Genomic DNA, 16280 nt, shown 5'->3' with positions numbered 1-16280 from the left:
TCCTGCTCTCGCTCTCCTCATTCTCGCTCTCCCTCTCTGTGCGAGCATGTGTGTTGGTGTTCGCGTGTGTGTGCGCGCCTCCCGTCTCTCCCAGCTCCGCTGTCGTTCACCACCGCCACAGTTGAGCCGGGAAGAGGAGGGAAAGCGGATGTATCTGGCCGGAGAAAAACGGGAGGAGTTTGGATCGGCATGCAAGACTAACGAGTGGCTCTGATCATCAACTGCTCGCTCGCTCACCCTCTCTCTCTCTCTACCTCTCTCTCCCTCTCTACCGCTCTCTCTCTCTCTCTCTCTCTCTCTCTCTCTCTCTGTCTGTCTGTCTGTTGCTCTCTGCCCCCCCTCCGCTCTCTTCCTCCCTCCCTCTCTCTACCGTCTCTCTCTCTCCCTCTCTCTGTCTCTCTCTCTCTGTCTCTCTCTCTCTCGCACGCACAAACACAAGCTTGCACACACACGCGTGCTCTCCGACTTAGACACACTCGAGCTGGCTGGATGTCTTCTCGCTAGGCTGAACGAGAGGTGCTTAGGCTTGTCATTAGTTTGGGGCAAGGAATGCTCCTGAGAACCCTGGACGTGTGCGCGTGCGTGCGTGCGTGCGTTTTACTCTGCATGCCAGTGGATACGTGTTGGACCACATGTGCACGAGAGAGTTTTGTGTGTGTGTGTGTGTGTGTGTGTGTTTATTTCTGAATGGTAATGAGTACAGAGTAGTGATGTTAGATTACAAAGCTTTGATTGGCTGGCGGCTTAAGTGACCTCGCTCACCGTGTCCCAGAGGATTCACCTCTGGATCCTCTGTCACCCAGAGCCAATGGTGACCCAAAGCAGAGTGTGTGCATGTGTGTGCATGTGTTGGTGTTGTGTTGCTCAGAGAAAGTGGCCAAAGTGTGGGTGGACAGCAGGGGGACAGGAGGGGGACGCCTGCAGGGAGCGTCTGCTTGCTCTTGTTCTCTCTCTGGAGTTCTTGTGGTCGTGATGATCTGTGTCTCAGGTGTTTCGCTCCTCTGTCTCTTGTTTGGATTCACATTTTCTGTTGTGTTTGCTGATGGTGTCTGTCGCTTTAACTTTTTCCTCTTTGTTGTCCACTTCTCTTTGTGGTTCTCTCTCTCTCTGTCTCTCTCTCTCTCTCTCTCTCTCTCTCTCTCTCTCTGTGTTCCTTAATGTCTTTGTCATTTCTAAAGCCATGTATTGATATTTCTCCCTCTTTGTGCAGGTTTGTGCACGGGGGCTCTCTGGCTGAGGGGCTGGAGGGCTCATGATGGATCTGAAGGAGACCTGTGGCAGTCAGGGGAGCCAGGAGAGCTCCAGCCTGCACCCCACCTCCTGGCAGGCCTTCGCTCACGCCAGCACTCTTCACGGCCTCCGCTTCATCTTCCCTTACGGCCGCCCCACCGTGCGCCGCTTCCTCTGGGCCGCCGCTCTGCTGGCCTGCGTGGGGCTGCTGGCCCTAGAGAGCGCCGAGCGCCTGGCTTACTTCCTCTCGTACCCTCACGTGACCAGCGTGGACGCCGTGGTGTCCAGCAGCCTGGTCTTCCCGGCCGTCACCATTTGCAACCTCAACGCGTACCGCTTCAGCCGCCTCACGCGCAACGACCTGTACCACGCCGGGGAGCTGCTGGCCCTGCTGGACGTCCACCTGACCATCCCCCAGCCTCACCTGGCCGAGCCCGACGTGCTGGCCTTCCTGCAGGACAAAGCCAACTTCACCGCCTACAGGCCCAAGGCGTTCAGCATGAAGGAGTTCATCGAGAGGGTCGGCCACGACCTGAACGAGATGATGCTGTACTGCCGCTACCAAGGCCAGGAGTGCAGCCATCGCGACTTCAAAGCCGTGAGTCCCTCTTAAGTTCTTGTTGAATCTCGGCCTGGTTTAAGGTCGTAGCTGCTGGGTTGTGTTGTCTCGTGTCGGGTTACTTATGTCCAATGAATTGCTGTTCTCCCCTGTGAGATGACTTCATTCGAGTGGAGAGCTGCTCTTGTCCCTCCCACGCTGCCGTGCTGGGAGTCTCCTGCTATGCGTTCTCCTCGGGACTGCGTTCTCCTTGGGACTGTCGCTGCTCGGCTGTATCTCCTGATTCTCTCCTGATTCTCAAATTCCTCCTCTGCCATGGCGTTTGTTGTTATCTTCAGCCCCCACAGAATAGCACTGTGCTGACTGGCACATCACGCAACAGGTCGACCTGCATGTTCCTGCAGCTGTCGGCGCTAAACATGTGCCTGCCCTGGATTTTGGAAGAATGTAAATGAAGGAAGGGAAGCTGATTTGTATTTGTATGTTTGTGTGTGTGTGTGTGTGTGTGTGTGTGGGGGGGGGGGGGGGGGGGGGGTCTATAGTGGTTGCTAAAGTCTGCCAGCTCCTTATGATTATTTCTCTTGCCAAGTTGTTTTTATTTATTTATTTATCCCAGCAAACGAGACGGCTTGAGGATGTGTACCTGCTGAAAGTGTGTGAGCAACACAAACACACACGCAGCCAACAGGTACAGTTGTTTGGCTAGAGGCTGCTGTTAATTTCCGCGGCTGATTTTCCTGCACTATTGATTGCAGCGCTGTGGAAATGACGTGTGTGTGTGTGTGCGTGTGCGTTAATGAAAGCTCTGACTCTAACAGCACGGCCACATAATTGTGTACTGATGAGTAGAAGTTGCCTCTGTTTGGGGTTAAATCCTCTACACACACACTTGCAGCGGTTCAAATTGGTATTAATAGGAGGTCGTATTTGTTTATCTGCCTGGAAAATGACCCCGGGTGCATCCAGAGCACACAGAGCGGCCGTATGCGACTCTGGCAGGGCTGCTGGATTTGGCTTTGATGAGCCGCCGGTGTCGTGGTCTCCCTCTCTTGTCATTAGCAGAGAACATCAAAGGCCGCGTTGTGCTCCGGCTAGCCGACCGGCCGCGTTATCTGCATGGACGTTACGGCGCCGACGTCTACCGTCCATTGTTGCTCACCCAGTTGGATTGATATCTTCCTTCCGAGAAGCCCTCGCCACAGAAACACTAATTAGAAGAAGAACAACAACAGCAGCAGAGGCTCGTGCGCTGGCTGTAGTGATTATGTTTTCCCTTCCACTCTTGCCTTGAGATGGATGCTTCCCCCCCGGAGCGCTGATCCATATTGCATTCATCCACAGCAGAGCTACAAGTGAGCCGTTGCCAGAGGAACGTGTGAAATTTCATAATTTCTCGCCCTGTTGAATTTTCAGGGAAGTCACTCTGAGCCAGTTTCCCCTTTCAGTTCAGAGTCAGATCTCTGCCGTCTGTTGTGATTCTTCGCTTGACACCTCTGCACGTGCTACGTGGCGCCTTTGACCTGGAGGCAGGTTCAAAGATGATCACGCTGGCGGAGAGCCGACAGAGAGCCGGTGCTGAACTCCTCCCTACGTCTTCCCCCTTGTCTCTCGGCTCTTGCTCTGTCTTCACATCATTGGCACCTTTATGGAGAAAATGGTAAAAATAGGAAAGCAAATTCGTATTTTAGCAGAACACATGCGCTCAGACAAACGTGTACATATAGACATCAAAGCACACGCCTTCATGCACAGGGATGCCATTACCGTGACACCCCAGGGACCGGAGTCAGCGTTTGAGTGACATTGTGATGAATGACCGCAGGGAGGATTGTGGGAACACGGGAGTCAGTGTGATGTGACTGATGGAACTGGAGCAGAGCGTCGCACCAAAAAAAGGAACCAGGCTTCTCCGTGCACATTCCCATCCTACATGCATGCGTGTCTCAGACAGGTTTCTGCATTTTTCAAACGTGAAACATCGTCTCCAGCATCCGTGACCTACACGGCCTCCAGTTCATTTGTTCTCAAGGCTGCCAAAAAACCAGGTCACATCTAGACTAGAGGTGCTGGTGTACGAGACACACACACACACACACACACACACACACACACACACACACACACACACACACACACACACACACACACACACCTGCTTTTAGTTTCCTTCAGCTCTGAGATCTGTGCTGCCAATCAGACAGAGTGTGGCGCCATCACAGAAGTCAAAAACCCACTGCTTGGTGTCCGTTTACTTCTTACTTGAAAGTGATTACGTAAGTGTTAGACGTGGGTCATGTGTAGGGCGGCACCATAATCAAATACGCAATTTGGCCACTGGCAACAATGTGATTACCAAGTCGAATGAAGCCGCGATGTATTAAGTACATAAAACAGGAGCGCTGTGCATTAGGGTAATCCTACAGCCTCAAGAGGGAGAACGTCTCTGACATGCGGAGCATTCTGCCTGAAGAGATCTGCGGTGCAGCCAAGTGTGCGGCGGTAAAGTTTGTTGTGTGCTGGTTGCTGTCGGATCCTTTTGTTGTGGTGTTTTCATCTCATCTCTGCCGGTTCAAGCACAACCAAAGTCCACGTTGGTTTGTTTCCCCCCCAGCTTGTGCCTTGCATGACTAAGTGAAGTTTCCTTTGCTCCCTGTTGTTGTTGTTGTTGCAGGGAGATTACAATAATGATTAAATGCTGATTGATCACAGTGACAGTCCATATCAATGTCTGCCAGGATGAATCAGGCCTGCAGGGCACAATCCACTTCAGAAAGCCCCGCAGTACTCTGGGCCCTGGTGAACTCTATCACACTCTAAAGCCTAATGAGATAGCTGATAGCAGCCAGGCTTTGGGCTCTCTATCACACAGACACTAATTAGCCACTCGTCTAGTCCTCTGACCAGGACCTTGTTGGAACAGCACCACAAATATAATGGTGGTGGCTGTTGACAGCACCAGCAATTAGCCACTACACACAACCTGTGGCCTCGTCACCTCGCCGGGCTCATAGTCCCGCGGCTTCACTCGCTGCTCCGATGCCAGCGGGAGTGTGTGCGTGATCTGTTACTCATCCAAAATCGCAGACTTTTCTAAAGCCCAGCCCCTCCTCCGTCTCACTCACTGCATTTGATCAGTTTCACATTCATTTCTGAGCATATTAAAAGTCCAGTACATCACATTAGGTTTTACAGGCCGCACTGTATTAATCACTAATGTGGCATTATCATGGCATTTTACATTCCCGGCAGGCGCGATGTCTGAGTCTCTTAAAGGGCACGGCGAGCGGAGCTGCCACCCACCAGTCCGCCTCCCTTAAAACACCCCCCTAACGTGCACTATTTAACCAGCTTGAAAGCAAAGCTGGAGTGCAGCCACACACAGATCTGTGTGGACTGTTCTCATGTTGTAGACACTGAAACTGTCTGCAGTGCTGGATTATGTTTGGGGTGATGAAATAGGCCGGGGCTGTTTGTGATTATTAATCTTTAACTTCAAAGCTTGGGTCTCAGCCTCAAACGCAACAAATAGACACCTTTTGGTTCAGCGATTTAATAGAACGAGTTGTTGGTTGGCCGTTTCTAAAAGAAAACAACGAATTTGAAAGTCATTTCTGTGTGTTCACCTTCATTTCCTGTCATTGCCATGTTAGTATGAAGCTCCTCTCTAAATGTGGAAGGCAAATTAGCTGTACTGTGTGCACATGTGAAATGAAGTCACCTTTCCATGCGCCTTCGCAAATAGCTTACTGGTTCTTCATGCACAAGGAAATTGGAAAGTGGGTGGTGAGAAATCTCTGTCAGAGGAAGAGGAGAGGTGAAACGGTGACAGGAAGCCATGGTGTGAGTCTTGATGCGGGTTGTATTTTTTTGCCAAACGGAGGGAGAAGCAGGGAGAGAGAGAGAGGGACGGAGAGAGAGAGGGAGAGTACGGTCCATTACCTCAGCAGCCAACCTGGAGACCTAGTTCATCATTTCCGCAGATGGAGTGTGTTCCTGCAGTTGTGTATGTGTTCCATATGTGTGTGTAAGGCGTTGTCACCTGAAGTCAGCCTGAGTGTTTTGTTGCTGGTGTGTTCTGGATACGTCGATCATAAACCAGCAGATACTTACTCGTAGTTTTGAAATTAAACTTGAGGCTCAGTTATTTATTGCATTGTTCTTTTGCTTCATTGATCCCTTCGAGAGAAATGTAGTTTTTGTTCCTGGCTTCCAAAGCCAGCGTGCAGCACTGTGCAGCACCCTGAGGCACCGTGACTTGCTTATCCAGAGTGAGGCATAGTCTCTCTGTAGCTGCACTTCCTCTTTTACTCTCAGACTTCACAGAAACTTCATTGCAGGTTGACGTTAAGCGTCTTATTCCTAAACTCAAATGTCTGTTACCTTCTGCTGCTAAGTGTTTCTAACGTTCAACACTGTAACACCGCTCGGCCTGAGCTTATTTTTGAAAGTTAAACACTGCAGGCTAAACTGATACTGGATTGATATGTATTGACTAGTCTGGGCTGACAACATAAACGATGTGTAGTCAGCAATGTGTGTGTGTGTAGGTGTGGGTGTGATTAGGAGGCTCATGTATGTAAACTTGGTGCAGCTGCTGTTGGTGGTTTTTGCCAGCGTCTGTTTTTGAGATAAGCTATCAAAATCCTGCTGTTTGAACACACACACACACACACACACACACACACACACACACACACACACACACACACAGGAGAACATACATTTTCACCACACCTTTGTTCTCTCTGTTCCTCACCTTACCTTGTGGATGATTCACATAACCCCCATGCAAGCATTGCCATTGTCTATGTTTTAGCACGGGTCTATACGTCTAAATGATTACATGTGGTCCATTTTCCACCCACAGGATTAAGATATTACTCACTGTATTACTCACTGGGTCTCCTTAATCTGTTAAAGCTGGTCGAAACCCTATTGATCTGTGCTGAGACTCGTCTGAGAGCTGTGTGCTCTGGGCTCACAGGTCTGTTTGCAAGGCCGGCTTCTGGCTGCTCTGATGGCAGCACTTTGAAATGCATGTCCTGATGTTTGAATTGAACTTTTCTCCTGCCATTTCATGTTGGAGAGAGGTCTTTCTGAATGAGGCTGTAGGTCAATCAGGACAATCGGATAATCAAAGACACATCTGACATTCAGTACTGTAGGAAGGGCTGCTTGATGAACTGTTCTGAGGGTTTGTCTCTTCTAGTTGAGTGTTTTAGTGATTCCTGGTGGTGAAACTCTTTCTTTCAAAGTGACTAGTCCTCAGTCAGGTGAAATAACTCAAGACATCTATTCACCTTGGCTCCATCAGCCGGTGACAAGCCTCCCCGTCCCCACGTACGACTTACTGCCCTCTAGAAATGATCTCACACCAGTGTCAAGACAATGTGCACGCTTTTTGTCAAAATGACAGTTATGTCCACGACAGCATGACTGCAAATCACAAACATTGGCCCCGGGGGGTCAAGGTTGGCGTGGTGGCATGTCTTCTTCTTCAGCCTAGATGCCTCACTTCTTCAGTTAGCAAAAACGACGAGACAAGGGAACGTTCCTTTGTATTGTTTGATTAGAGAACACAAAATTACAAAGTCAAATGTACGTTTCTAAGGTGCGGTCAAAAGACTTGTACAGTATCAGAATCTAAAGCTGCACAAATACACAAGTGTGATGCCATCAAACTAACATTTGTACATTATGAAATACCAATCACCAAGTTCATCTCTGGCTCTTAAACTCGGCCCCTAATTACGAAATTCCAACATCTAGTGCCAAACTATCTATTTGGGTTTTGGGGGTTTGGGTTCTGGTTGTTGTTGTTGTTCTGGTGCTCCAGCTCTTGACTGAAGTACTGGATAGTTTTATTCAACCCTTCCTCCAGGGGCACCACAGGCTCCCAGCCGAGTAGCATTTTGGCTTTGTGGATGTCCGGTCTTCGCCTCTGCGGGTCTTCCTGGACCTCTGGCAGAAACTGGATCTGACTGCTGCTCACAACAAGGGTTTTGATGAGATGAGCAAAGTCCAGAATGGTGCACTCCTGAGGGTTTCCCAGGTTGACCGGACTGCTGATATCACTGTTCATCAACAACACCAGACCACTCACCAGATCGCTTATATACTGAAAGGATCTTGTCTGGGACCCGGTCCCATAGACAGTGACTGGTCCTCCCTGTAGCGCCTGCAAGATGAAGTTGCTGGCGACGCGTCCATCGCTCATGTGCATTCGGGAGCCAAACGTGTTGAAGATTCTCGCCACCCTCACGTCTACTCCTTCCTGCTTCATGTAGGCATAGCACATTGTTTCTGCTACACGCTTTCCCTCGTCATAGCAGGCCCGAGGACCAATGGGGTTCACGTGGCCCCAGTACTCTTCATTTTGAGGGTGCACCTCTGGGTCTCCGTACACCTCAGAAGAAGAAGCCAGGAGGAGTCTGGCACCCACATGTTTGGCCAGGCCAAGCATGTTAAGAGTGCCAACGGTGTTGGTCTCGAGGGTCTTGATGGGGTTCTCCATGTACTTGGGAGGAGAGGCTGGAGATGCCAGGTGATAGATCTGGTCCACCTCGATTTGAAGTGGCTCCACCACGTCGTGATTGATGAGCTTGAAGTGTTCGTGGCCGAGCCAGTGCTCCACATTTCTTTTCCTGCCCGTGAAGAAGTTGTCCATGACGGTCACCTCGTGGCCGTCCACCATCAGCTTGTCGGTCAGGTGGGATCCCACAAAACCAGCACCACCAGTGATCAAAATCCTCCTCCGATCATTGTCTGATAGGAATTTCACAGGTGGACATTTCTGAGAAAAATCCTCATAGATCTGCTGGAGTGGTGGAGTGGTGCCAAGGCCTTTCTCCATGCTGCTCTCTCCACTGCAAATCGCAAGAGTACAAAGTGAGGTCATTCACTAGATTCATATAAATGATGTCACATTATAAAATCTATAAATCACCTAGTGCATCTTTATCTCAGCTATTTCCGTGTTTGAAAGTCATGCTTTTCTCTCTCCATGTGCCTTTACACAAGTTGAAAAAAATAAAATAAAGGAATACATAAAGGACAGACCACTTACACAAAGCTCTCCGCCGTCGGGACAGCAGAGATATACAACACAATGGGATGAAAGCTTAAGTTGAAGGCTCAGGCAGCACCCAGCGTGCCCCCGTTTCTTCTCTTTGAGGCAGGACACTGTGGGCAGTGATGACACGCCGCAGAATTTGAAGTGCCTGCCTGATGCAATGATGTTTACCGAACATCGGCGTGTAAGAACTGCCAAAGAGCCACACAAAGGCCCTCGATAATTGACTGTTTTGGAGGTGTTTGATACAGTGTCTTGCCTACAAGTGAGCTGAATTCTGAAAAGGCCAACTTGCACTTGAGTGAATTCAACACCACTGAGCTCAGTCATCAAGAGCTCCTTTGGATGAATACTATTAATCAAGCCATGCATTTTTTATCTCCACATTACAAATACCAGGACTGCTTCTCTGTGGTTCTGGTTTTAAGAACACAAACTGAAATGATCTAAAGCGCTTCAAATCACCACCCCATTAAAATGTAAGCCTCCTTTTACATAAATTGCCTGCAAATTTCAAACAAATGTGCAGGAAAATAATTGAACACTCTATCTTTCTCGGCAAGTTTCTGTCCCACTGGCTCGCCTTACTTCCCGTCCTCAGCATTCACAGTCGGCCCTGCTGTGGCTTTCAGTTCTCGCCTCACTTTCCCCCGCCGTTCATTATTTAAGCGGCGGCTGCTTGGAAGACTACAGATCCAGATCCAAACTTTATCCGTAGATTCCAAATGCAGCACCAGGGGACGACTCGCACCATTAGTATCGGTCTCTATCATGTCACCATGCAACAGCGCTTTTCCGTACAACTGGCGGCGGAACGTGCCCGGCGTTCCTGACGAGCTGAGTTGCGTCCCTGTGAATTGGACATGCCAGCTCGTCAGCGTCGGCCACGATAGGCAAGGTCAGCGGTCGTATTGCTTTGACTACGTTATGTATATGAGCTGACAGCAGGCAGGCAGCAGGAGCGGCGGCGGCGGCGGCGGCGGCAGCATTTGATCTGGGGTCTGCGTGGACGTGGAGTTTGAGGAGGAGTGGCAGGCTGGCAGTGCTGGCAGTGGAGAATGTTGCTGCGCTCAGTTTAGACGGGTGTGTTAATGTTGGAGCAGGCTGAAGGAGACCCCCCTGACACCCAAAGTAGTGCTGTCTCATGCCTGGCTGGCTGCATGATAAGAGTCGGAGGAGTGGAGAAGATGGGAAGTCGGTTTGGTTCTGTGTGGCAAGTGTGTGCCACATCTGCCAATCTGTGTGGAAGAGATACAAATAGACACAAAGAAACATCCAGTTTTGGTTGTAAACAGTGTGTGTGTGTCAGCGTGCTTACATTGTGTTTGAAACTACACATGACTGAGGGCTGATTTACCCGTGGAAACATTTCCGCTGCTTCTTATTCCTGTTTAAAATATTAAAGTGAACTGAAAGAGTCGGAGAGGGAAAGCATGTGTTTGCCTGCACACGTAGCGTGAATGCGACCACAAAGATGAGTTTAACATGAATATTTATAACTTTCCTAGAATAGAATCCCCATATCCATCATCGCACTTTGTTCTCACTCTCACACTGTGTCCGCATGTGTGTGTGTGCGATGTGCGAATTCGCCCATGAGCTTGTGTGTGGGCGTTGGCCATGTCCTCCCGTTTGGCTCGGGGGTCATTAGCTAAGTTGCAGAAGGGCTCATCAAGTTTAATGAGACACTCATTTACACCAATTCTCTGCCACACCATGCAAAAAAAAGCACACTGCGTACTGCACAGTGCGGGGAGGCAAAGAAACGGGCGAAGAGACGGGAAGTAAGGAGCGAAGTATTAGTGCGCTTGTTTTTGTAGCTGCTCAGATGTGAGTTTGGCTTTTGGTTGATATCTTTGATCTATTACGAACTCGCCTACAAATGTGACGTGAGATGAAATCTTATCCTCTGATCTTGTGCTGTGTTCGAGTGGTGTGGGAAATTGGTAAACACCAAGCGTACAACTGGGAAATTGAAATCGAATGAACAAAGTTGTGGTTACAAGTGGGAAACCTGGGGATTCTTGATGCTCCAGAAGTTTACTAGTTGTGATGGCTTATGCTATCTTGGTTCTTCATGCTGTTAAACGGTACGGGAACCTGGGGAAAAAAACCTGGTTCATCTCGGTTTCTTAGAGACAATGCCCGATTCTGCATATTTCTTTACAGATGAATGCAAAAGTGGTGTTACAATTTGCTGCACCTTCCTTAAAAGAAACGCTCAAATGCAGTGAAGTCGCATGGTAGCCCTTACGCAATCGTCGTTTCAAAATGAGCGACAACGATGCGATGCAGTGACATGTTTGCAGTGAAAGGAGTTGGCCCACTCAGTACTGCAGCACAGAGTGATCTGTATTACACTCCAGCCTCGGGCCGGGAGATGCAGGTGAGGGAAATGTATGGAAGGAAATTTGGGTGAAGTGGCCCAGCGCCATTAAGAAAAGAAGTTGATACATTGGTTCCCTTTACAGCTAATTTAGGGTTTTCTGTGTTGTTTGCTTCACACAGCTGCCGAGTTAAGCCTAATGAGGTGATTTGATAATCCAGGTTTGTTTACATTGGCTGCCCGCACTTGTGAATGATAACTAAAGCAGGAACGTGGCCGGCTTTGGTGCAGGCTTCCCATATTCCTAACGTGAGACGCTCTTTGTCCTTGTCGTGCGTCTCTCTAGCTCTCATCAGCTTTCCGTCCTTGTCTCTTTCATCTGCGGGTAAAAGTTCCAAAATAGACGATTTACCAGCGTCTCCACATGGTGCCTGTGTGAATGTTTGATGCTTCCTAATGTACACGTGCGTGCCACAGACATCAGCCGCAAGTTACACTGACACCAGCCCTCTGATGTCTTCCTCTTTAATGTGCACATTTCTTTCCTCTAAATAAGGCTCATGGGGCACGCACATTAAACCCTGTGAGGCGGTGTCATACAGCATTAACTCACCAGCGTAAAACCAGGAGAAAAGGTAATTAACCCACATGATAAAGTGACGCTGACAGTCTGGGGACATTTCCTCTGGTGGCCTTTTGGAGTTCAGCAGGTAATAGAGAAACTAGAGGTAAGTACTCGGGGGTTTTCACGTGTCTGGAGCCGCGTAGCTGCTTGTGTTAGCATTATACTCGCATACTTTTAACAGCTCGTAATTCTCTACTCGAGCTTCCTAATCATACGTCCACATTACGGCTAATTCTTGTAAACTCTCAGGAAGTCAGTCTGATCATCTTTGCTCTGTTAATAACACACTTTAAACACTTTAAATTCATCTTCATCCGCTCACGAACGACTGCTCCAGCCGTCTGCCATCGTGCTACTCGACCGCAGTTAGCCTAGCGTAGCTGCCAGCTAGTTAGCATCAGGCTAGCAGGTATTTAATGCCACTAAATCAAATTAATAAATAACGTTTATCATCAGAAACCAAAATTGCATTTGTACAAATCGGAGAAAAGCTGCAAAATCCTCCGCTGTGATTAACTGGAACCAGAAGATATTCGCCCTTTTCCTTATTAAACAACAAATCTTAATAGTTAAGAGATTTTCATGGGATTTCATCATAAATCATAATCATAAAAAGGTAAAAGAAAGCAGCAGATGTATCCTTAAAGTCTTGTTTGGCACACATCAGCAGGTGAAGGGTGTAAAGCTCTCAGGCAGCCCCAGCAGAGCCCCGTCAGTGCAGTTAGTGGGTTATTGTAAAGGAGCTGGTTGAGAATGATCCAATCCCCAGCAGTAGTGGAATAGTGAGATATCAGTTTGGACCTTTCAAAGCCTTAAGAAGCCACATCGCTGCATCAATAGGTTGAAAATGAGCTTTTCATGCGGTGTGATGGATGGTGAGAGCAGCTTAATTACAGGGAAATAATAGAACTTACATTCCATTTCATTTCATGAGTCATATTGAATTTTGCCTGCGTCTCTGTGTGTGTGTGTGTGTTCTGGCAGTGAAGTGTGTGCTCTGTGCTTTTTGCTTCCTTCTTACTTGCTGTATCTTCTGTACATATTGATTTTTGCCGTGACCCCCCTGAACACAGCGACTCAATTAAACCTGTCAAAGCAGCTGCGGTTTGCCGTCCCCTTCATTGCCCCGCTGTAAAGAGCCTGGCAGCCAAGCGGCCCTCATGTTTACTACACGCCTGTGCCCTGAATGAGTGCCGGCTCCTCTGCATTGGAAGTGATAAATGCATGAGATGCTGGCTCAGCTCGCTCGCCTGTCTCTAGCCAAGGTCACCGGTGAAGGACTTCTCCCCCGGTGGACGGAGACACTATCTGTCTTTTCATCATTCTCATTGCTGGATTGTGCAATCTCACCGCGCACTCGCTCTTTGTCTGATCGTTTGCCTGTCGGAGCCACTTTGATACACAGAACCGTAAAAAAACACGCTGACATTTTCTAAAACTGCACTGGCAATAAAAGCGTCCTCATTACAGCCCAGAGCCAATAAATAATCCTAGACTTTTTTCCAAATTTACAGTTCATGGTAACTTTGCCTGTTTTGGGGCGATAACTTCCTGATGTGCTTCCTTTTTGATTTTTATCTTTATTTCTGTGTGTTGTAAATGTGGTGTGTGTATTCCAGCAGTGATTTAATGAAACCGCGCGTCTGTGTCTGTGCCAACATTCTCCACTGCCATGGTAAAATACAAGAATGTGTTTTTGCTTAGAAATCAGAAGGCAAACACGGCCTGATATAATGGTCTTGATTCTGTGGCAACACACGAGACAACAGTGGTTGGAAATTGTCGCTTTTGCTTAAATAATGCACATGGTGGCTCATTCTGATTCAACTCTGTCATGACGGCGGGGGAATCAAAGCGAGGAAGCAAGGAGACGGGATATGTTTTCCTTGTACAAAATGTAAAACGGTGACATTGGTTCCTAGTTATAAATCTGAGGTGCTTGTAGCTTTTTTTAAGGCTGTTGGTGTCGCTTGAAAGGCTGAGGCGAGGATGTATAAAATCTCTAAACTGTCTGTCGCCTCTTCTATTTTTCATCCTACTTACGACATCATTCACTTTTTTGTCCTCCCTCCACAAAGCCTATATTTACACCTTTTCATATCCCACTTTCACTTATCGCTTTTTCCTCGGCGCACATTCTGGTAAGTGCAAACTGCTTAACTGTCGCCCGTGAATCTTCCCGTCATCGACTACGAATCCAAAGTGTTTTTGTTTGTATTGTTTTCTCTTAACTGGGCTCCACTGCGTGGAGAGAAAGAAACAAATGCGCCGAGGCCTAAATTGCCTTTAAGTGTAGACGCTGCTGTGTTGGAAAAAGGCAATTATTCTTTATTAAATTGTTGAAAGTTAAATTGTGAATTTGCCTGAGGTTCATTGACTTCTTCTTAATCACTGATGGCAGTTATTCAATCATGATCACTGATGTAATTGTTCATTTGTCCGACCTCAATCTTCACTAGTGTACCTCCTTCTCTCTTCCTCTGTTGCACAGCCTCTCTTGCTCTCTCCCTAATGTGTTTCTCTTCTCTACGCTCTCTCTCCACCTTCATGCCCTAAAGCTTGAAGAGGTGGATGATACTGAGCTACAAGGTCAGGGTTCATTGATGTCCAGTACATGTGTATATATTTATATACAGTATATATCTTACACACCTCAGGGTTCAGAGTATTAATGAGGCTTGGGTGGTTATTGCATTCCCTTTGCATTTCTGCCATTGTTCCGCTATCTTCCTCCCCCCAGACCCTTTGCCTCCTCTGCAGCCGCACCACAGCCATTTCTTAGATGTTAATACTCTTAACATAATCAAATCTTTTCACCTCCACACACACGCAGCACAGTCTGCATAAACATGAATGAATATTTGCTGCCACCACAGATACAGAGCTCCAGGCCAGCTGAGGAGAAATGACTTGTTAGAGTTGTGTTAGCACAGAGGAGCAAATGTTTGAGAACGTACACATTTCTCTACGGGGACGGCTTAGGCGTTCAGCTTCACTGGGACTAAACGGATAATTTATCTTAAAATATCAGCATCCAGCCATTATTTTCACGTTTCTGGGTAAATACAGTATGTGTCCTATGTGTATGGTTACATTCTGCCACAGTGACTCTGACTGCAAATAATGTGGATCCCCTCTTGGTTTTCTTGTGCGATTTTTGTTTGTGCCTTGTTTTTGTGTTGGAGCAGACAGGCCCAGCAGACAGCAGCCGCAATGGCAGATTGATATCGTTTCTCGAGGTGGTTTGTTATTATCAGGGACAATCAGTGGAACAGAAATCCAGAATTAATCTCGTTTTAGGCGGGAGTATGTGAAGGGAATGCTGAAGGCTCTGGCATTTTCATGGAAATGGTGATAATTATTCCCTCAGTGCCTTCGTCCCTCTCCCCGAATAGATTGTAGTAAAAAAAAGCCCAATCCAACAAAAACAGCTTTCAGCAATAGAAGGATACAATGACTAGAGAGCCTAGCGTATCGGAAATATGAGTTTGCAATGTCAGGTGCGTCCATTCCTGGTCTGTGCCTCCAGGCTATCAGAAGTTGGATGTCATGAATGATGATGGGCCGACTCTGATGACACCCGGCCTGTGATTGAGATGGAGAGATGGAGATGTATAGAGATATAAATTACAGGAATCCAGCGAAACTGGATGAGGCCATCAATGTCGAGGGGATAAGAACGAGGCGGAGGGACGGCGGAGACGAAGAGCAAGGCAGAGCACAAGAGAGAAGTGAGAAGCTGTAATCAAGTGACCAAATGCGATGCGAGCGAGATGGAGCTTGGGGCTACGAGGAAAGTGCCTGAGAGCTCCCTGCTGTGGGTGGCGGTGTGGTTACGGGTGGCTCAGGCGATGCTGATAAAACATCCTCTCTCTCTCTCTCTCTCTCTCAGACAATTTCCACATCAGGCGGCACACGTGTTCTCCTCTCACTTTACTCAGAGATGCAGCGAAATTGCGGCCGTGTTTGAGACTGGAAGCGATATCATACAGTATCTGTTTGCATGAAAATTAATTTTAGTTTGAACACTGTGTGTGTGTGTGTGTGTGTGTGTATAACACTTGTATATTTCCAGTAGCCTATAGGCCTATTCCGCCTGCAGGTGCAATCATTCATCTTAATGTAGAACTGTAGCAGGCTGTGGTTTAGCACAATAGCTGCTTATGAGCTGAGGGAACAGAAAATATTGTTATGAGCTCGGGGAAAGAGAGGATTTGTAAAACAGGCTGTGATGGAGGCTTTTTATAAACAGTTTTGCTTGCAGAGGAACATTGATCCGGAGATGTTTAGATGCTGTAATAATCATTGCGCCTGATGGGAGGCACACAGTGCAGATACAGGAAATAACTGATATGAGCTACCGGAGTAATGGCCATGAACTCCGTCACCGGCTAGTAAGGATGTTTACCCTGTGAGCAATGTTGCCTCGGTTACCAACCAGTGGTTATTATGTTGTTCAGATCGGTCA

General features: G+C 47.9%; 1 protein-coding gene and 1 pseudogene across 1 annotated transcript in view; one reads left to right on the top strand and one right to left on the bottom strand.

The window, feature by feature from the left end:
• The first annotated feature begins 1255 nt into the window (after positions 1-1255).
• The window catches only part of asic2 (acid-sensing (proton-gated) ion channel 2), a 211265-nt gene continuing 196240 nt past the window's right edge, over positions 1256-16280 (top strand). The window contains exon 1 of the mRNA XM_076142840.1: positions 1256-1828. Within this exon, the coding sequence (XP_075998955.1) occupies positions 1256-1828 (573 nt within the window). The remainder of the gene's footprint in view (positions 1829-16280) is intronic.
• Positions 7566-8585, bottom strand: LOC142992395 (UDP-glucuronic acid decarboxylase 1 pseudogene; annotated as a pseudogene).

This window comes from Genypterus blacodes, unplaced genomic scaffold (genome assembly GCF_046128005.1).
Source record: "Genypterus blacodes isolate CSIRO-AG114 ecotype Tasmania unplaced genomic scaffold, CSIRO-AGI_Gbla_v1 ptg000022l_1, whole genome shotgun sequence".
In the NCBI taxonomy this organism is placed as follows: domain Eukaryota; kingdom Metazoa; phylum Chordata; class Actinopteri; order Ophidiiformes; family Ophidiidae; genus Genypterus; species Genypterus blacodes.
Note: the sequence above shows the minus strand (reverse complement) of the source record. Positions and strands in the feature narration are given on the sequence as shown.